Below are 21,197 nucleotides of genomic sequence, written 5' to 3'. Positions count from 1 at the left end.
ATTTATTGAGATAAGTGACAAGGAACTGAAACAATAGGTGTGAAGGAAGTGAATTATTGAAATCATTCCATAAATGCTTTCTCAAAGCTACAAAACCAAACCCTGAAGGAACAGGGCTGAAATGTCTCGTGCTTATTTCCAGTTAACGTTAAATTAAATAAAGATGCGTGTGCACTACTACACAAACATTTGCTCAGACATTGGAACTCCTTTTAAAATGAGTTTAACTGCCTACAACAATTAACATAGGGGTTCTGCATATAAAATGTGCCCAATAAATGGATGTTGAACTAAATTCAATGCATGCCCATTGGAGAGAGGTTAACAACTAGCTTTGCTATTCAAAGGACTTGTGAACCCATTGTCACAGCTCTATATTTTATGGCAAATGATGTATCATAGCAGAAATCTAGCTGCTGCTTCATTCACGGCTTCTAATCTAAGGAATGTTCCTCTGGAGTGAAACGAGACATACTATGTGATGTCCTGCCTTAGATATTGTTGGTGGGAATAGATTCTGGAACAATATGAAAAGTTCCTCCCTGCATTTCACCTCGACTCACTCATTGTTCTGTGTCCACATTTGCTGGGTCATTTTCTCTGGTTTTCTGCGTGATGCAGACACAGACACCCATTCTACAGGGGGCTGGGTGGGAAACACATGCCCCTTCTTTAAGGACCGGTGAGGAGGAAACTTCGGCCTCCATCCCTGCCAGCACCCGCTCTGCATTTCTTAAAGCATCAGTGAGCACAGCGGGGGTGTGTTTGCACTCCCGCCCTCGCCTCGGAACTATGGACCGCCTTCAGATTTCTCCACCGGCCTCAGTGTCACTGATGGTCGTTTTTCCTTATGGCTGAAGAACTATGGTGCATGTAGCTGTCATATCTCTGTCATCTTTGATCTGGAACCTTCTTTAACACAATCTCCGTGTTTCTCTGCCTTTGTCACAATCTCAATTCTGAGTAGATGTGCTTCACTCATTCTATAGAAAAGTCTTCTGACTTATCTTTGTGTCCAATTCCCTTGTCACTGAACTCAGGCATAAAGTTTTGGACAGACTACCTCTTTGAGATGTCTAGTCCTTCATCTTTTGATCACATGGCCCCACAGTTGGTCCCATTGTTGGGTTCCATGGGCACCTTTTGAACTGCACTGTAGCACTATTTGCTCGAGCGGGCACCAGTAATGTCTCCATTGTGAGACTTCTTGTTACTGTTTTTGGCATATCGAATACACCACAGGGAGCTTGCCAGGCTCTGCCAAGCTGCTTCAATATACCCTAAGTGTGCTTCACTTATTTTCCCCCCTAGCATTCCTCTCTAAGGAAGGCCACAGAATTCCAAAACCTTCAACTATGGATCCACTAGCGTCTCTCTTAATTTAATGACATCACACTCAAATCAATGTCAGAGAAGGGAAGGCTGGTCTTGATTTTCAAGCATTTTTCTGGGTCCTAACCTGGCTCCGGGCATCACTGTAGTGTGAACCTACTTCCGGGGCCTTGCCCCCTGGGGCCTGCTCCCACCTGCAGTCTCGCTGGAGGTAGCCAGAGCCCACAGAAACTCTTTCTGGCGTTTGCAGGCTGTCAGCATCCCAAAGGGATGCTTCAAATATCTGCTAGCCTCACACTGGTGGGGAGGGGCGGGGGCACGGTGGGGGCTCCTGGCCACACTGAATACACACAAACACACTCACGGTATCTGAATACTCACCAGGATGCTTGTTTGCAGCATTTTTGTTTTTTAAAAAATTATGTCACTTTGAGTAGAATTTAACTCTATTCTGCTAAGTGTTAATACTCCAAGAAGAATACTAAATCTAAGGAGTAGTATATATTATCTTAATTCCTATCACATGATTTTAAAAAAGGCAGGCTTGCCCCCAAGTTATTATGAACATAGTGTATTTTTTTAATTCTCTCAATGGTTTATTATGGATTATTCTCAATGGTTTGAGGATGTCAACAAATATCAAATAGTTAACAATTATATGATGCAGATAAATTTTAGGACACAAAATCAATAATTAAATTATATTTTAACCCCAAAATATTTTCTACTCAGCTTGTACCACTAAAGCATGAGAAAGACTTTTATATCTGTTTGGTGTTTTTTTTTAACCAATTCTGGAATACTAAGACTATCTGAGTGCAAATAGAATTCTACAGAGAGACATAGTGAATGCTAGATTTGTAACAAGAGCAGTCTATCTATATCTTAAACATTATCTGCTTTATGTCAAAAGTCCTTTGGGGGGCTCACCAAAGACCAAATAAAGCAAAGCATTTCCTTTAGATCCTTGCTCTTATTAAATCATAATTCAAACCGATTTAAACAAATCCTAAAAGCCAAAGTTATTTCTTTCTTGTTGTAAGGAAATGAAAGCCAATGGTTTAAAAAATTCCCCCAACAAAAAAATTTCCAGATGCACTTAGCAGAACATTTATTTCTCAATAACATAGACCTGAATCATTGCTCAAAATAAGTCAAGGGAATTACGAAGTCACAATACTTCAAAGATTCATATTTAGGAGGATTCTTTTTCTCAGTTTTAATTTAAAAATATTTAATGTATTTGGGGAACCATGAAGCCCAGTTACATTTTAGTTAATCAATGTATGTGGTGCCAGGGGCCCAACCCAAGGCTTTACACATGTATAGTATGTTCTGTACTTCCGAGCCACCTCCTCAGCCTTAGTAGATACATTTTAAAAGAAAAAATTCTTGGGGCTAGAGCGATAGCACAGTGGGTAGGGTGTTTGCCTTGCACGCGGCTGACCCAGGTTCCGTTCCCAGCATCCCATATGGTCTCCTGAGCACCATCAGGGGTAAATTCCTGAGTGCAGAGCCAGAAGTGACCCCTGTGCATTGCCAGGTGTGGCCCAAAAAGTAAATTAAAATTTTGTTATAGTTTTTAAAAGGAGGAATGAGAGTACTGAGTACTATTCTTTAGCATCCTAATAGTAACGGTTCTGTTTACCTGGTTAAACTTAAATCAGCCCTTTCAAGAAATTGTAAGCAATGAAGTATGTACCTCTTACTACCTCTTAATAAATACCTCTCCATACCTCTTAATAAAATATGTACCTCTTAAGAAAAAAAGGTTTTCTCTAGCTCGCTTAGTTGTTTTAAAATATTTGCAATGACCTAACCATCTGGATGAATACCTCTTGATGAAATATGTACCTCTTAAGAGAAAAGTTGTTATTTCTCTGTCTTCCTTAGTGGTTTTTGAAATATTTGAAATGACATAACTGATCTAGAAAACAAGCCTTTCCCTCTGACTTGAATGGATTCTTTCCTTCTCATCAGCTCTGGTTTCTTTTTCGTTTGTTTATTTGGGGGCCACACTTAGCGGTGTTCAGAGCTGACTCCTGGCTCTACGCTCAGGGATCATTCCTGGTGAGCTCAGGAACCGTATGGGGTGTTGGGGATTAAACCCGGGTCGACTGCCTGCCAGGCAAATGCCCTCCCTGCTGTGCTGTGGCTCCAGCCCTAATCCGAGGCATCTCTTTTTCTCTGAGAGCCTGACGTGTTCTCACAAGGAGAGGATGTTGGCAGTCCCGCCACTTCAGCCCTTCCCGTGATCCCGCATCCAGAGCAGCGCCCTGAGTCACGAGCAGATACTCACCACCACTTTGCCTCTGTGAGCTTTAACGGTGGCTCCGAACCACTGATTGGACTTAAATTCGATGGGTTCCCTGGTCCCATTAACTCTGATCTTCCGGTTGTCTGACAAAAAGAAAGACATCATTGATTGTTTGCAAAACATGGCAGCAAGTTGGAGCCTTGCCAAGAGCCAGGGAGCTCAGTGGGCCGAGCGTGTGTTTGGAGGTGCGATCCCTGGCACCACATCGCCCCCCTGAGCACCGTGTGACCCCGTGTGACCCCAAAAACAAAACTAAGAGAGGGACTTGCTAACCCCTTTTTTCCACACACAGGAGAGTTCCCTTTGGCTGCTCTAAGACTGTTGCTAGGCTTTCATTTAAAAAAAGGAAATTCCAGTCAGGTGAAAAGATTGTTTGGAAGCTGACCATTTACACCTTAGGTGAAACCTAAGAAAAAAAGGGCAAGTTTCTACTCTGCAGCTGCAGTAAGCCTGCAGGACACCCGATTGTTTCCGATCCGCATTTTTCTCATTGACTCTACCAGAGCAAAGACCCCATTTGTAACCGCTCTGGAGTTCTGAAGGTTCCCAGTAGTGAAGCTTGGAAAGCTCCAGGCCTGAGAAGCGTGAGCTGGGCCCGGCTACAGGAATCAGCAGGAAACACCAAGGCCTTGGGGTATTTGTCTTTGTTTTCTTTTATTCTTTCTTTTTTAATTGAGGCACCGTGATTTACAAAATTATTCATAGTTGAGTTTCAGGCATACAATTTTTTGGTCTTTATCCACACCCAGCTGTGCTCAGGGCTTACTCCTGGCTCTCGGCTCAGGGGTCTCTGCTGGCAGGGCTGCAGGGACCATTTTGGGTGCCAGGGCTTGAACCCAAGTGGGCTGCGCTGCAAGGCAAGCCCTTTCCTTCCCCTCTAGCCCGCAGGCATGCAACGTCAACAGCAATCCATCCCACCCCCCCGTGTCAGATTCCCTCCATCAGGGTCCCCCGTTTCCCTCCCACCCTAGCTGCCTCCTTTACGGGCACATTTTTAAGTTTGGTGGTTGTATTTTGGGTCTGAGTTTTGTTGGCTCTTTGGTTCAGATACGTTGATACCACGACTCTTTACGAAGGTGTCCAAGGCCCTGGCCCCAGCATTTCCTCCCGTAGGCCTCCGAGAAGGACAGGGAAGGGAAGAAACTGACGGGGTGAAGGCCTTGGTTTCTAACTGGATAGCGTGTCCCTGGAGCCACCAAAAAAGGCTTCAACACAGTTTTGTATCCGCTCTGCAGATGAAAGAGTGAGGGGGCCATCTGGGTGGAAACCCAGTTACAAAGCACTTCGGGTCTTGAGAGGCAGATGACCCTCCTTTCACCCCGACAGACCACCCACCTATTCCCCCGTGGTTTGATACGAACGGTGCTAACTGGGGCATCAGCATCAGTTGTCCGTGAACCCTGAGGTACATTTGTACCACGGCCTCTATTTGTGTGCATTTCTCTTGGTGTATGTTTTCTTGATCTTCCTGGACTCTAAAATGCGTTACAAAACAAACCTTTAACTCCTATTTAGTGTAGCCAAAACATGCACATACTTAACCTGAGATTGAATGTACATATGATTACAGACAAAAAAAGATAATGCATTCTATATGCAAAAATATGTATACTCAATCTCAATTCTGAAATATATTTTGACACATTTGTAGAAAATTATTAATTTCCTTCCTCAAACTCTTGGGCTTTTGACATCTGAGGGGCTTACAAGAAAAATAAGTTCTGGAAATTCTCACTCACAACTGGCAAAGAATAAGTGCTACCTATACATTAGCTATAAAACTGGAAATCCAAATATTTATGTTTTCGTTGAGATACTTAGGAATGACACTCAGAGACAGAAAGTATCGGCCCCAGGATCTGGTTGGTCTTGGTGACTCACTGCATCTTTTTAAATTTCTTCTGTGAATTGGGTGGAGATACCTTCCCTTGTCTCTTCCATGAGTGACCCTACAGCTCAGCTGAATTGAAGCTGGTCACGTGAGACCAAAGAGCAAATCAGAAAACACAAAGCAAGGAAGTGAAGATTGTTCTTTTTGGAAGATTGTGTGGCCAGCATCCAAAACTGGCTGCTTGAAATGTTTACTTTCGCATTGCTCATTTGTTTGGGGGCCACTCCTGGCGGTGCTGAGGGCCCACTCCTGGCTCTGTGCTCAGGATCGCTCCTGCCAGGGCCTCGAGAACCATAATGTGGTCCTGGGGGTTGAACCAAGGTTGACTTCTTGCAAGGCAAGTGCTTTGCCCACTGTATCCCTGCCCCAAGGCCTCTGTTTTTCTTCCTAAACTCCTAGTGAGACCCTGGTTTCACGGGGCCAAGCATTAAGGGTTGGTTAGTTGCCCATGTGCTTCTCTAATGGGAGACTATTACCCCCAGGTACATTGTCAACCCCAGAGAACTCTTATGAGACCCAATATTTCTAAGAGACAATCCCTAAGTCGCTTCCTCCTAGTATCACAAGCTATAGAGAAAGCAAAGCCAGGTGCTAGGAGAAGGGGTGCATCATTCAGCGGTGGAGAGCGCCCGTATCTAAAGATCTGGGTTCAGTCCCAAGCACTACACACACAAATTGCTAAAGTTATCTAAGTGACGGAAGACCATTATCTAACATTAAGTTAGCACTGTAGCACTGTTGTCCCGTTGTTCCTCGATTTGCTCGAGCGGGCACCAGTAATGTCTCCATTGTGAGACTTGTTGCTACTGTTTTTGGCATATCATATACACCACAGGTAGCTTGCCAGGCTCTGCCGTGAAGGTGGGATATTCTTGGTAGCTTGCTGGTCTCTCCGAGAGGGATGGAGGAATTGAACCCAGGTCAACCGAGTGCAAGGCAAACGTCCTACCCTCTGTCCATTATCTAAGTTAAAATAAATAAATAAATGAAAATCTGGATGGACATTCTTTTCAAGAAAAACTCAGTATATGTAATCTCTAAATGAGCTCCCATGTCAATTTAAAGAGAGCTAGAAATTAAAGAGGCAAAAAGGGTCTCAAGGGCCTGAAGTGGCATTCAGGGAAGAGGCCTCATGGCCTATATGCTCATGCAGAGATCCCAGGCCTCAAATTAATAGCAACTTCATCTCTGTCACCTAGTCATTGGGAAAAAGAAATAACATTCACTGTTTTCCAGTAAACTAGTCAATGCTGCAGGTTGGAAACATTCACCTAAATTTTGAAGGGGATTTTTTTTTATTTTTTTCACCAGGGAATTCAACTTCTTGGATTTTGCTTCAGAGAACTAACTACCCAGGAACTTTGAGATGCAATTTGAAGCTATCTCCCACACTGTTATTGACAACAAAAACTGGAGCCACTTGAAGTGCTCATAAAAAGGGGATTCAAAAAGAAATGTGTCACCTATAAAACAGGCTTACTGTCCCACTGTTAAACATGAATGACAGATGTAAATGTGCCACAACTGAATAATATCTCCAGGCTTGCTTTTATATGATGAGCCTTTCCAAGGTTTTAGATAAGTGGAGAAACAATCACAGACTTCATAGAACAAACACTTGTCTCTCACCAGCTAGAACTGGCAATAGTTTAGACCAGAGAGAACCAGATTGATTTGACCTAGATGACCCCTTTTTCAGAAAAATAATCCCTCACTCTGCCCCCACAACCTCCCTTCTGTAAGAAAACAGAAAGTTCCCCCCATAGGCACCCAAAGCTACTTCCATCTGCCCCTATCCTAGCATCCCCTGGCTCACCCAGCATCCCTGGTTTTAACTCCCTTAAATCATTCCTCTTCCTGTCTCCTCTAGAGTGGGAACTGTTCTCTGAGGGCTAATGTAAAGCTATGGAAGAACAATCTCCCGAATGATCTCTCTACTTGCTAGGGCATTTGTGAGGGCAACAGAAAACCAAACCAGACCTTTTCATATCCCTCAGTACCACACCCAACCAGATGGAGCAGAGCTGATTCTGGTAGGATTCCACAGGGTAAGACGTAATCTTACTTCTACTTTCATCTCTAGATATTCTCACACTTGGCTGAATTACCTAGGATCAAAGACCTTGGTTCTAGATCTATTGGGGAAACGAGAATTTTAAATGTCTCCTGTGGCGCCCCAAGACGGTGAGGAACACGGTATGCTTCTGTTTAGAACCTGATCATTTATTTGCTTCAAGAAATAATGAAAACCTCTCAGCATGGGCATGTCAGGAAGCAAACTAAATGACATAAATCTCTCCAATATGACCTCAAAGCAAGGCTTCTCAGCACAGGATATGATTGAGTTTCAGGATGAAGGTTGTGTAAACTCCCCTCCCCATAGCCCTGGAAAGTGTATTTACATGAGCCCTTGGTGTCTGGTTGTATTTCCCTCAGGTCTTCATGCATATGGCCAGATGACGTCATAGTATAAAGGATCCCAGCCATTGTCTAGGAAAATGGTTCACATTGTGGTTAAAAGGTCATTGAGAAAAAAAATGTTGTAGCAGATGGATCTTCAGAATTAAACCTTCTGCACTGATACTGCGTCATATGGAAGATTACCACCCAGAGGGATCTGTGCTGGGGAGATCTTGCATCCTATCCCAACCAGCAGGGTCACACTATAGGGTAGGAAATGGCAAAAAGGTTTTCCTTCCACAGAGCAATTCCGATTTCTAAATTCACACCATCCTTGGTGCATTGCCTGGCAATCCCATGGCTTCCAATCCCTTCTGCCATTGTTCACGTTTCATTCTCCCAGTCTCATCCTTCTCCCACCTCATTCTCAGCTGACAACTTTGCTTCTTATTTCACTGAGAAATGAAATGTAAGAAATGAAAAGCAGATCATTTTCTTCTTTCATGAAGCAAACACACTAATCACTCTCCCATCCTTTGTTGCTATGTTTCTTTTTGTCTCTTGGCTTCAGCATTGGGCCACACCCGAAGGTGCTTAGGGCATCCTCCTGTTCTGTAGTCAAGGATTACTCCTGGTGGAGGTGGGGACACTGCTTGTGGTTCCTGGGATTGAATCGCGATTGACCACATGCAAGGCAAGAACCTTACTGTCTATACTCTTGCCCCTGGACATTCTTTTTAAAAGCTATATTAATATAAAGCTTCCAGCTGTCCATGCTCATCTCCTCATGAATTTGTTCCCTCGTGGGCCCCCTGACTTTCAGGAATCATGATTTCCCCTCTCAAGAACTAGACCACAAATGTGCCACAATATCTCCTTGCCCATTACATTTCCTTGGTTCCATTTATAACACAAATTGCCAAAAAAAGCAGGGATGGTGGGTGGGTGGCTATTCATCCTTGCTGTCTCTGTCCTTTGGTTGCTTCTCAATACACTCCACGGTAATGGCTTTTGCAGCCACCAATAACTTTCCATTGCCAAATCAAACGTTTCAATCTCAGTCTTCATTCCACTTAAACTCACAGGACTTTCTTCACTGGTTTCACGGCTTCTTTCCATAACTGACCACTCCTTGGCATTTCTGGTAATCCTAAATGTCTTTGAGTGCTAAGACTATGTCTCCGCCTTGATCTTTCTCCTTCTTTCCACGCCTTCCCACTTCTTTCTCTCTGTTTCATTTGCCCTGAGTCTCCTCTTTTCGCCTTCCTTCACACTCACTCCTTAAGTCAAGAGCTTAAATGTCAGCCACATTCTTGTGACTTCCAAGTAAAAATCTCCAAGCCTCTTGCCTGAGCTCTGAGTTTATTTATCCAACGACCCATGTGACATTACTTGGATGTCCAATAAGCATCTCGGGTTTCACATATCTGGACTCGACTCTTGATATTTGCTCCAGCAACTGCTCCTTCCCCACTATTTCCGATCTCAAACCCAACTCTCCCATGTCAGGGCAGAATGTTCTCTTTCCCTAATCCTCTGATCTACAATGAAGTCCTACCAACTGAACTTTCAATTAAATGCCAAATCCAGTCACTGCAACCCCAGTGCCATCGCCCAATCTAGACTATACTTTTCTCTCTCCTTGCTTCTACCCCGCGCTTGCTTACAATCTGTTAAAGGGATCCATCCAACTACACCATTAACATGTTATTACTTCCCTACACCAACATGGACTTTTATTGCTCCTAGAATAAAATTAAAGCCATGACGACGTCTCTAAGTATCTGACTTACCCGGACCTATTTCTCTATCCTATTTCTATCTTGCTTCCTCTGACTTATTTCTCCCTGGGAGAGGACATACTCTCCTCCCAGACTGGCTTTTTCATGATCTAAAACATCGCCCACCTTCCTAGTGTATCGTCTCTTTCCTCACTCAATTTTGATCCTTGCTCAAATATCACCTCCTTCGTAAAACTTTATCTGACTGCCTGTGATAAATAAAACAACCCCCCAAACTTCTACATCTCCAGTCTCAATATTTATGAAGAAGTTTAATTCCCAGGCAAAGGGACTTGAGGTTTCAGATGGAATGAAGATTGCTTGTCACCTAATGTTAAGAAGAAAGCGACTCCTGGAGCATGAGGGTTTGAATCTTGAGATCACGTGGTCCCCCAAGCATCACGCAGCCCTGGAGGCCCTGGAGCCCTGCCACATCCATGAGTTTTTGGATTGAATCTCTGAACCAGAGAGGTTCACTGGTGGGGCCTCTGGACCTACTGGTTATTGCTAAGAGCCTCCCTCATCCACCAGTATATGTATTGTAGACAATGGCCTCCAGTCCATAAGTTCCCATTTCCAGCATCTTGAACAGTGTCTGCAGAAAGTAACCCTCTTCTACTTTACTACTTGCTCATAGGAAGCTTTATTTTTTAACTCCGCTGTGCCTTTTACATATTATTTTCCTAAATAAAAATGAGTTCACGTGAGGCAAAGGTAGGATGGGGAAAGATCCTAGGTAGGACTTAATCAAAATCAAAGAAAAAGATGAGTTTACAACCCATTTCCCAAAGACAACCCATTTCACTGCATTTCTGTTCTAGGATGCTTTTGTTTATTTGATTTTCAGTCTAGACTCAGCGGTGCTGAGGACTCCTTCCTGGCTCTGTGGTCAAGACTCAGTCCTAGTGGTGCTTGGGACCACAGCGGTTCCAGGCATTGAGTCAGATTTGGCCACCTGCTTAGTCAAGTGTCTGCTGTTCTTTTGAAAGTTGTGGGCACAAGTTGGATAGGTATGGGTAAGCAAAGTATTAGGTATTCCAATAAATTGGAACTGCATCCTCAAACCCTGGTACGGAATCATCAGTCCACTTGTCTGAGTATCACTGGGGTGGGGGCAGGGTCAGGTCAGGTCTCCTGAGCACCGTGTGAGAGGCCATAAACCAAAAAACAAAACCTCCAGTTATCGTCCATGACTGATCAAGGGGAAAGCCTTTATATTAGGAAATGTAGCCTCAGTTAGTGAGTTTTCCTGGATGTTCAATTCTACTCTATGCCTCTATGTTGTCTCAAATCTGCAGAATTATCCAGTTCTGTGTACACTGCTTTTTCCTGATGGTCTTTATGAACTGTCCACATTGTAAACGGAGTGTGAATTCTTTTATTCTGGCCGGATTCTCTCACCAGTCACACACAGCGCCTCCTTCTTATTCTCAGGGGCTCTAGAAATGGCCCTGTCGGACCATCAAGCCACATTTCAGAAGATTTAGAGATAATCCAGAATGAAAACAAATTCTAGGATGCATCTTCTTTTTGGTTTTGGACAAAGAAAAGTGTTACTCTAAGTATCCTTAGCCTTTAGTTTATTTTGAAACATAAATGCCTACAAGTAAATAACTGCACAACTGTTTCCACCAAAAACAAAAGGAGCAAATAAGGTTGCCATAAGCCAATGGAGACTTCACTTATGTCCTTGTATTGTTCATCTTCAGAACACTTTGGGGACCATGCCAATTTTATTGTCTTTTTTTTTTGTTCAATTAAAAAGCATCTCAAAGGGGCTGGAGCAATAGCACTGTGGGTTTGCCTTGCATGTGGCCAACCTGGGTTCAACTCCCAGCATCCCATATGGTCCCCCGAGTACCATATAATCCCGTTTTCCCGGACAGAGAACAGTGATTTTGGCCTTGTGGTTTTTCACAGGTCGTAGATAAGCCTTGGAATTCGATGTTTTTCACATCACGGGGACAGAAGCCTGTAGCCTCTGCCCACGGGTCTTCACACGGAGCTTGACTCTCAATGACCGTGTCAGACTTCGCTGTGTGCTTCCTGCCCTCGTTTCCTTGACTCTCTGGACTGTTCCGGAAAACATTCTTTTTCAGTGCTAAACCCTCCCTGCACAAAAAGAATCTGTAGAAACTTTAGGAGTCATGGTGGGAACATGGGTCGTGTTGGGAATTGCAGGAAGAGGGAAGCCCAGAGAGCCAGGAAACCAGTCCTGGAGGTGAGATGATCTTGGCTGTTGAGAGAAAAAAGATCTCAGCCAGGGATCCAGGGGATGAAGAAACCTGTGAGATCTTTGAAAGAGAACTTGAGCTAGGCCAGATTGTGCTCTCTGAGGAGAAAAGTTGTGTAAGCTGTGGTGAGAGGGGCTGGCCTGACCTGGAAACATCTTAGGGCAAATTCCAGGGCTGACCACTGAGAGAAGTGTTAGGTAAACTAACGCCCAGATGATTACCGCAGTGGCCACAGGCCCAACTGAATCACTGCATTGAATCTGTGCACTCTAGAATTCTACATCCCAGTTCCTCATTGCTCTCTTCCTGTGCATGCAGTGACGTTGCTAAGCTGGTGCCATCCAGTGCTATAGGTACTGACAAATACATAGGGTCTTGTGTCCACCATCACAATCAAGGCATTGAATGTCCATCACCCCTACTCTCCTGCTCTAGCCTTTAAAATCATTCATCTTTCACACACTTCAGGCCTGGCAACCCTATCTAGGAAGACTTATCATTTCACTGATGCCCAGATTTTACAAAAACAGCTTAACGGGTCACTGATCATTCCCTGATGTTCATGGACCTAGAAGCATCTCCTCCGGCAGAGCCCACTGTGGGCAGTACCTCTGAGACCTGAGACCCAGGCATCTGCACGGCTGAGCACAGGTGGGTCTGGAAGCTGCCTGCTGGATGTCTGTAGCTCAGCACAGCAAATTAGAGGCAGTGTCTTTGGGATAAATCAGTGAATCGGGATATTCTGACCTCATGACCTTATATGTCCATACGGTTGGACCCGCATGGAAATGATGTTTGACTTGCTTCAGGCTTGCATTAGACAGGGACGTCCAACTGGGAGCACGAAATCTGTTTCTGTAAAGATGCATGTAAACTGAATTTCGAAGACTAAGTGAGCGCTTTTAAAAGATGAGTAATTCTCAGGTATGTCTTCCTCAGAAACCCACATTTGTGTATGTGTCTGGGGCCGAGAGGAGCTTTGGGGGTTCCACTGGCCACTGCACTCACACGGGTGCCGGAGCTGCTGCAGATCACAGGCAGGGGGTGACCGTGCATCTCTCTGCGTCCTGGGTAACGGCAGGCTGCCTCCCTGCGCTTGTCCTGGAAAGCTGTAGCCACTGTTGGGCTGCTTCTGCCCAGCGCCGGGAAGCCTGGTCCCTCACACAGGCCTCCAACTTCTTGAAAGAATTTTGCAGATTAAGCAGCAGGCGCCTACCTCTCACCCTCTCGGCTCGCAGTAGGGCGGGCATGTCTGGTTCCCATTTCTAGTTGGAGTTTCAAGGACTTCCTTTCTCTAATTGCTTCCTTGGTTGCTCTCGGCCCGTCAGACTCGCCATCACCTCCTTCTCCTATCAGGACTCAGTCGCCTTCTGACACAAGCAAGTGTGAGGCCGCTGGCAGAACCTGAACCTGTTGGCTTCATCTGTCTGGCGTGCTCTCCTGCCCTGGTGAGTTGCTTCTAGAATAAAGTGTACCAAGCCCCCCCCCACCACCACCACTTCCCCTCCCAGTCAGTCCCCAACTGGCTCCATGGACGACATGCTTACTTCTCAAAAGGAGCAGGTTGTCTTGGGATTGCCCACCCCGCCTTTAAGTTTCCACAGAACTTTCTAGAAGCCAGATTTCTGCTCTCCCTGAGTTCTGTCACATCAGCTTTACCCCAGCGACCGCCCCTCCCTTCCATGGACTCTGGCGAGCTCTGCCTTACATTGTTCTGTTCTTTGTTCCTGAAATAAACCTGATTTCGTTTGGAGACAGTCGGGAAAGAGAGACTTCTGTGGCCAAGATGTTGCTGAGCTTCCCATGAGGCAAAGGACACCCCTGTCCTATCAAAGGCCCCGCGCCACATGCCCCAAGCTGCTCCTTATTGCCGACACGCTCCACACAAAGCAGAACCCACCCCTCCCTCCCCCCCCCAAAAAAAACACAAAGGCTTCTGGTCTCCGGCTCACAGAAGTCTGAACAAATGCTCACCATCCCGGCCTTTGAAACCGCCTTCACCAAACTCTCTTTCGCTGGAAGACTATTTTAAGCAATGAGATACTCAATGAAGGCCAGACGAAAGCTGGTGGGTTGTTTTTTTTTGGTGACTCCCAGGCTCTGTGGCGCCTCCCACCTCTGGCGGGTTCCACATGCCCCTCCCTCGGGGCTCTGAGGACCCTTCATTAGCACCAGCCTCATAACGGGTCGCTTATGACACCACAGCCACCCCAAGGCGGGCACGACCCACTGGTTCCTCTCGCTGCCACTTGTCTTTCCACCACTCCAAAGGCCAAAGAGGGGTGCCAAGGTGCAATTTTCATTCCATTCTCCCCGACACGCATGCACGCACGCATGGAGCATTAATGAGTTCTTTTGGTGACTCCCTGCATAGGTTTGGAGAACAGGAGGGAAACAAGAAGCAAGGACCCTCCTACTCGGTCTGATTTCCAGGGAGGAGGCTCAAACTTGGCAGATGCCATGCTTTGCCTTGTGTCAGCTCTGGGCACAGTTTAGAGAAACTCAGACTGAAGTGAGAAATCCGGTTGCGGAGAGTGGAGGGAGAATTATTCTAGTAGGGAGGGAAGGACTGCAGGAAGGGGAGAAGCTGTTTGGGAATCCCGCACTGTTGTACAGAGCATGGAAATCATTTCTGGGCGCTCTGCACCTTCCCACCTCACTCCCACTTCCTGCCCTGGTCCCTTCCCCCACCAGGTTTGTATAACACTGGGTCCTGTGCTGCTTTCTCTGTTGGCGCATTGATGGCAAGTAAGTTTTTTTTTTTTAATCTGAGCTCAATCCAAAAATGAAAATAAATTGTTTCATTTTAAAAATTGCCAAATGAAAAGCAAGTTTGGATTTTCTCCTTTCTTCCTTCCTTCCTTCCTTCCTTCCTTCCTTCCTTCCTTCCTTCCTTCCTTCCTTCCTTCCTTCCTTCCTTCCTTCCTTCCTTCCTTCCTTCCTGGTCCCTCACACAGGCCCTCCCTCTCTCTTTCTTTCTTTCTTTCTTTCTTTCTTTCTTTCTTTCTTTCTTTCTTTCTTTCTTTCTTTCTTTCTTTCTTTCTTTCTTTTTCTCTCTCTTTCTTTCTTTCTTTCTTTCTTTCTTTCTTTCTTTCTTTCTTTCTTTCTTTCTTTCTTTCTTTCTTTCTTTCTTTCTTTCTTTCTTTCTTTCTTTCTTTCTTTCTTTCTTTCTTTCTTTCTTTCTTTCGCAGTTGACCTTAAATAAACTGAGGTTCAAGATCACAACCAGATGGAGTCAATTACAGGCCAGTTTCCTTCCAAGTCTAGGCAGAGAGTTTAGTAAGTGATGGAGTGATGGTCAGTTGCAGCTAGCCCAGAGGCACTGACGTGCTGAAATAGTTGTTGGAAGGTCAGACGCCCAGGAAGGCCTTGGATTCAGATGAAGTCAAGCAGACAGGCAAGGTGAACAGGCACCCTGGGCACTTAATATCTGCCCGTGCCAACTCAGGTCATGCTTCTGTGAACATCAGACCCTTCCTCGGTCAATAAGAGAAATGGTCTCCCCACTTGTGAGGAAACAGAACACTGCCTCCAGCTGGCAGAGAGGAACAGGAAGTGTCAGACTGGCCACACGGAGGGGCAGTGGGAGGGGCGCATACACACACCGGCCCACCAAAGACTGTGCCCGTGATGGCAGGCTTCTGGAACCCGCTGCCCCCTCTGTGTTTACTTTCAGATCTTCTCTGGAGGATCCTTCCATGGGGCACTGTGAATCCAGTGGGGTTCGGTGGGGAGGGATGTGCGGTTGGGAGAGCTAAGGCGAGTCAGACTCCTGAAGCTCTGACCCCAGTTTTGTGGCCTGGGGGACCAGAGCTCGCCCTGTGCCTGGGAGGAAGTTGGGGTGAAGGAGTAGAAAAAACCCCTCCACAGCCCTGCTTCTCTGTGTTTGATGTATCTTTCTTTTGTTTTCAAGTCCCTCGCCACAAGGGAAGGTGACAGTGGAGTGACAGTACAGCGGGGTAGGTGCTTGCCTTACATGTGGCTGACCAGGGTTTGATCCCCGGCACCTTACATGGTCCCCTGTGCCCACCATGAGCATCTGTGAGTGCAGAAGCGGAGCACAACCAGGTGGGACCCCAAAACCAAATAGAGTAAACACCTTGATGTCAAGTTCCTCGCTCATAAGGGTGGTCCGTGCCAGTTTCGTTGGATGGGTCTGCAGTTAGGTGTACAAGCGGCGGCACATCGTAGGTGGCCAGGAACTCGGGCTCAGGGGGGGCAGTGCTCGGGGCTTAGCCTCTGCTCTTTGGTTTCAGGCCATGCTGTGCTCATGGCTCCCACAGGGCCATGGGCACTAACTAGCCCTGTGGCTTCCTACTCCCCTCCCCCCATCCCTCCACAGCCCCCAGCAGTGCCATCGGACCAGACGCAGGGAGAGGGGTGGGGACGAGGACACGCAGCAGGTTCAACTCCCGGCACCACTGGGGCCCCAAACATCCCCGGGTGCAGTCCTGAAGACTCCCGGACACTGTGGAATGTGGTCCCCGAGGCCCTGAGCACTGCGGGTGGTCCAGGCCCCAGAGCAGCACAGTGTCTGGGGACCCTGGCAAGAAACAAGTGGCTTATTGGCCGAGAACAGCCAGGAGGGCCCCCCCCACCTCCTGAACACAGTTTGGGAGGTCCCTCCAAGACAGAGAGACTGGATGGAATGAGGTGCCAAGGGCTGACCCCTGACTCAAGAACAAACCAGGAAGCACCTGTCCTTTGCCCCCCCCCCCCAACCCCCTTCTCAGTAGTCACCAAGGTTCCTGGGCCCATAGTACCCTCTGATGGTGAAGGTGGGAATTTCTTTTTCTCTACCTCATTCATCTCTCCCTTGCAGGGGACCCCCACATCCATTCAAGGGATCTCGGGCAGGTCATCATCCAGCAGGGGACAGATATATATGACCTGCCTTTTTTCAAAAAAAATTTTGTTTCCATTTCTTGCTCAGTTAATTTCATAAACACCCATAAGTTCTGGCACTGCATCTTCCTCCGTTTCTCTCCTGCCACGTTTCCCTCCTGCCACGTTTCCCTCCTGCCACATTTCCCTCCCGCCACGTTTCCTTCCTGCCACATTTCCCTCCCGCCACGTTTCCTTCCCGCCATGTTTCCCTCCTGCCACGTTTCCTTCCCACCGTGTTTCCCTCCTGCCACATTTCCCTCCTGCCACGTTTCCTTCCTACCATGTTTCCTTCATGCCATGTTTCCCGCCTGCCATATTTATTTTCTTCCACGTTTCTGTCCCTCACCTCCCCTGAATGTTTGTATTGAGATGCTACGTTTGAAGTATCGAAGTTGTTTTCAGTTGCAGAACTGCCATAGCAATCCCCACCCCCAATACACACAATACACCACTCTTATTCCACAGCCCACCCCTCTCCCACTTCCCCTAGACACCTTTTGTCTCTTGTGATGCTTTAAACAACTGTGATGATGGTTGGTGGCTAAGAACGATCATACACCTATCCATCAAGAAAAAGGCCCACATGCTTCCAAGTATACAATGAGAATGTCAGAAGCCACAGGAGATGCCCCCCGGATAGCCAGAGAGTGCCACACTCCATTGCCTCCAGGTAACACTAATTCTCCTGACAGCCTTACTGTGAGTCCCTTTGTTTGATTTTTATTTAATTGCCAGAATGCAGAATGGACCTTGATTGTCCCTTGCTGTTTCACTGCAAATGTAATTCGGCTACAATAAGGGTAAAGAACATTCCTGTGGGCTAGTCTGGAAAACCAAGCAAGGGCTTTTCAGCATTAGTCTCTATGGGAAAGGACATTCAAGACTCCATTTGAGTTGCTTCACAACAAACTTTTGGAAAATATTAGCTATTATAATTTAACAGTGGAATTTGAAGGCTGGGGTAGATCAGTGTTTAAGAACCCCTATTGTCTGGATTTGATACTGAATCATGCCATCTACTGGAATGGGATTTGGCATTTGGGAGTGAACTCTTAGGACAGGGGCCTGAGAGAGTACAGTGGGTAGGGCATGTGCCTTGTATGTGGATTCGATCCCTGGTATTTCATATGGTCGCCCATGTACTTTGATGGTGTGATTCCTGAGTGCAGAGCCAGACACTGACTGCCCCATCAAAGGAGTAAAGTACCAACTAGATACTGATTTGATACGTTACAGGAATCTTCTAAGTGATAAATTATTTCCCTGACTACCGGTCACTTCTTCATGAAAATCAATCAGATGTCCCCAAGGTAAATGCTTATTTCCCTCTAAGTTCAAATGAAACCAGTGATGATTTGAAAAAGCATCTAAAGTATTTTCAAGTGTTGATTTTGCTATAGATTATTAAAATGCAACTTGTTAAATACCCCCTTCTACTGATTTAAGAAGCTAATATGCAGATGTCAGTAATAAAAAGGGATCAAAAATCCTGATTAAATAATTCATTGAAAGACGTTTTTCCCTGCCAATCAACTTCAGGGGCTTAATCTTCCAGTTTGTAGTAGTTAAACAAGTAGAAATTTATTAAAATTTGCATAAAATAACTGAATTATTTTATCAAATGGTAAGGAGCTATTGTGACCACATATAGCTACACATAAAAACATAATTTTTAAACACTTTTTTATAAAATGCCTTCCTAATTTGGTCATAATTCAAGGTACTGCTCACATAGGATTTTTTTCTTTGAAATGATTTCCATATTTTTCAAGTTGAAGTTATTTTCTCCTTTAAACTTAAAATGCAAATCAGTTGAAATAACAAATACCACCATCTGATTTCATCAAAATTCTGTGAAATTGGATTTTCTACATCATTTCTAAATGCACACTAATGTTACAATAATGAAACATGATGTCATAAAAATTGTTGAGGAGTGCAAAAGGTATTTCAAATGACTGTTCACCAAAGAACGTTCTTTGAGTTGACATTATTCTATTCTGGGGGAGAAAAAAAGATGCTTGCCTCCTGATAGCGCAGCCCTTTTTGAATCAGTAGAGTTTGGGAGGTACAAGTGCAAAACCCTCACTGTTAGTGTTTTTGAAAGCATTACGTTTAAATTATTTTCTCAGGACCCAACGAGAAAACAGAAGAGGAAGCAGGACCAGCCTGAATTGTTTAAAATGTATTTTCCCTTTAATTAAATAAGAAACATCTGTCTAGGGATTTTGGAAATGAATGTAATCCATCCACACTCTGCCTGTACTCGTTTGCATCCCATGTCCAATATTTTGAAAGAAAATTCTTTCTTCCTGTAAGGAATTAAACAGCGACAAGGGGAGATGCCTGGTCTGCGGAGGCGGTGTCTGCGGCCGGGGTCTGGGCACCGGAAACACGAGGACGGTTCCCCCTCCCCACACCCCGCGAAGCAACCCAAATCTCTGCAGAATTAAGGTTAGCGGGTCACGGGGTATTTTCTGCAAAGCATCTGCTCACCCTGAAAACGCCCATCTCGGGAGGGGGTGGCGCCTCAAGGAGACAGAAGCTTCTCCTATGCACCTGAACACCCCAGGACTGCGCCCTGGCTGGGGTCCCCGTGCCCTGCCCCCTCCCTTTTGCTCACATAGTCCAACGACCCCACCGTGCACGGGGCGCCAAGAGTGGCGGGGCGCCTGGGTTCTTGGGAAGCCCCCCACCCGGCGCCCACCCCCAGCCCCTAGTTCAGAGGGACCCGCAGCTGCACTCACTGGTCACGTCAAACGGAATCTGCCTGCAGCGCGCCGAGCCCTGGGCGGGCCAGGGACAGTAGTACACGGCTCCCCCTTCCACGATGTTAGGCTGGCTGGTGTTGGCTCTGGGCGCCCCCACCAAGACGCTGGCCCTGCAGAGGAGGAGACCACCGTCACTCCCTCCTGGGGGGGTCCTCCCGCGAGACCCGGGCTGCGGACGCTGGGGGCTGGGGCCCGACGGACGGTCAGATGCGGTTTCCCGGGGCTGCAGGGAGGTGCAGCGGGTCGCGCGTTTGGTCCAGGTGGAGCTCTGGGTGTCTGCCGTGAGGGGGCCAGGCGGGGCCGGCCAGAGCGCCGGGGACCAGAGCAGCTGCCCGCCGCCGACAGCAATTGCGCCAGACACTTAATTGTTCCAGGTTCTGCCGCGGGCGTCGGAACGGGCTCGGGGCTCCCCGGGTGCGCCCCCGCACCCCCCAAATTCCGGGCTCTGTACGAAGCTCCGCGTCTGCCACGGAAACGGACTCCCCGGGACCGTCACCGGTTCCGAGCGCACCCCGGGATTAAAAGCTAAAAAATTCAACTGCGGGGAGGGAGAGGAGAGTTTGGGGGGAGCGGGCGGGTGGGGCTGGAACCCCAGGCCTCGCCGTCGCCCCGCAGGTCTGCCCCAGCCCCACCCCCAGTCGAGCGAGGCTGTGGGGTAGGGGGTCCCCCGCGCTCCCATCCATCCCCGGCCCGGGGCCACTTACGCGCGCGCCGCAGGTAGGTGGAAGTCGACAGCGTAGCCGAAGTAGCTGCCCTCGGGGCCGCTGTACACCGTGAGCTTGTCCACGTCCAGGTTGAACGCCTGCAGGGCGGGGGCGCACAGCACCCCCAGCGCGGCCGCCCAGCCCCAGAGGGGCGCCAGGACCCCGGCCCACATCACCCTCGGCTCCCGGGCCGCGGTCGATCGCGGGGTGCGGGCGGGGAAGCGGGGGGCCCGGGTCGGTGCGCGCGCGCGCGCGGCCCCTCGGCGGCGACTGTCCCCCCGCGCTCCGCTCCCCGCCCGCTGCCCAGGCCGGCTCAGGGGGGCTGGCCGAGGGGATCCGAGCCCTCCTCTGGCCGCGGGCGGGGACCCCGCGCGCTCGCGGCGCCTCCTAGCGGCCGGCCGTGGGGGTGTGGGGGGGTGCGCGCGTCCCCACCGCGGGGCTGCGTCTCGCTGGAGCGTCCCGGGAACGCTCGGAGTTGCGCCCTGCGACCCTCCCAGCCGTGGCTTTTGGGAGCCGTGGCCCAGCCCCACTTCGCCTTCGGCCCGCCTCCCGGGGCGAGCCCAGCGTTTGCTCCGGCTCCCACCCCCGACCGAAGGAGGCGGAAACCTTTCTGGAGCATCGTCCTCTGCAGCCCGAGGGCCGGTCCGTGTCGGGTGGGTGCCTTTGTGGGCCAAAGGAGAAAGACCCCCCACGGTCCGCTCCTTCTCGCTGCAGGGGCGGCGACTCTGCAAAGAAAAAGCCTGCCGCTTTTATTTCGGTCTTTCCGCGGGGCCCTGGGGCGTGCTCAATGACTTGGTAGTAAATCGGTGTGACCCTGTGTCGTTGTGATGAAGATTGGCAAAGGCAGGAATGCGGGTGTGGAGAGCCGGTCCCCAGCAGG

The 21,197-nt window shown here is 47.8% G+C and overlaps 1 protein-coding gene across 1 annotated transcript in view; it reads right to left on the bottom strand.

Moving 5' to 3' along the window:
• The window catches only part of ITGA8 (integrin subunit alpha 8), a 138,363-nt gene extending 117,775 nt beyond the window's left edge, over window positions 1-20,588 (bottom strand). The window contains exons 1-3 of the mRNA XM_012932026.2: window positions 20,318-20,588; window positions 19,590-19,723; window positions 3,632-3,732 (exon numbers count right to left, since the gene is read on the bottom strand). Coding sequence (XP_012787480.2) covers window positions 3,632-3,732; window positions 19,590-19,723; window positions 20,318-20,490 — 408 coding nt within the window. The 5' untranslated portion in view covers window positions 20,491-20,588. The remainder of the gene's footprint in view (window positions 1-3,631; window positions 3,733-19,589; window positions 19,724-20,317) is intronic.
• Window positions 20,589-21,197: the final 609 nt, after the last annotated feature.

Source organism: Sorex araneus, chromosome 9 (genome assembly GCF_027595985.1).
Source record: "Sorex araneus isolate mSorAra2 chromosome 9, mSorAra2.pri, whole genome shotgun sequence".
Lineage (NCBI taxonomy): Eukaryota > Metazoa > Chordata > Mammalia > Eulipotyphla > Soricidae > Sorex > Sorex araneus.
The sequence above is the reverse complement of the archived record's forward strand: the minus strand, read 5'-3'. Positions and strand labels throughout refer to the sequence as shown.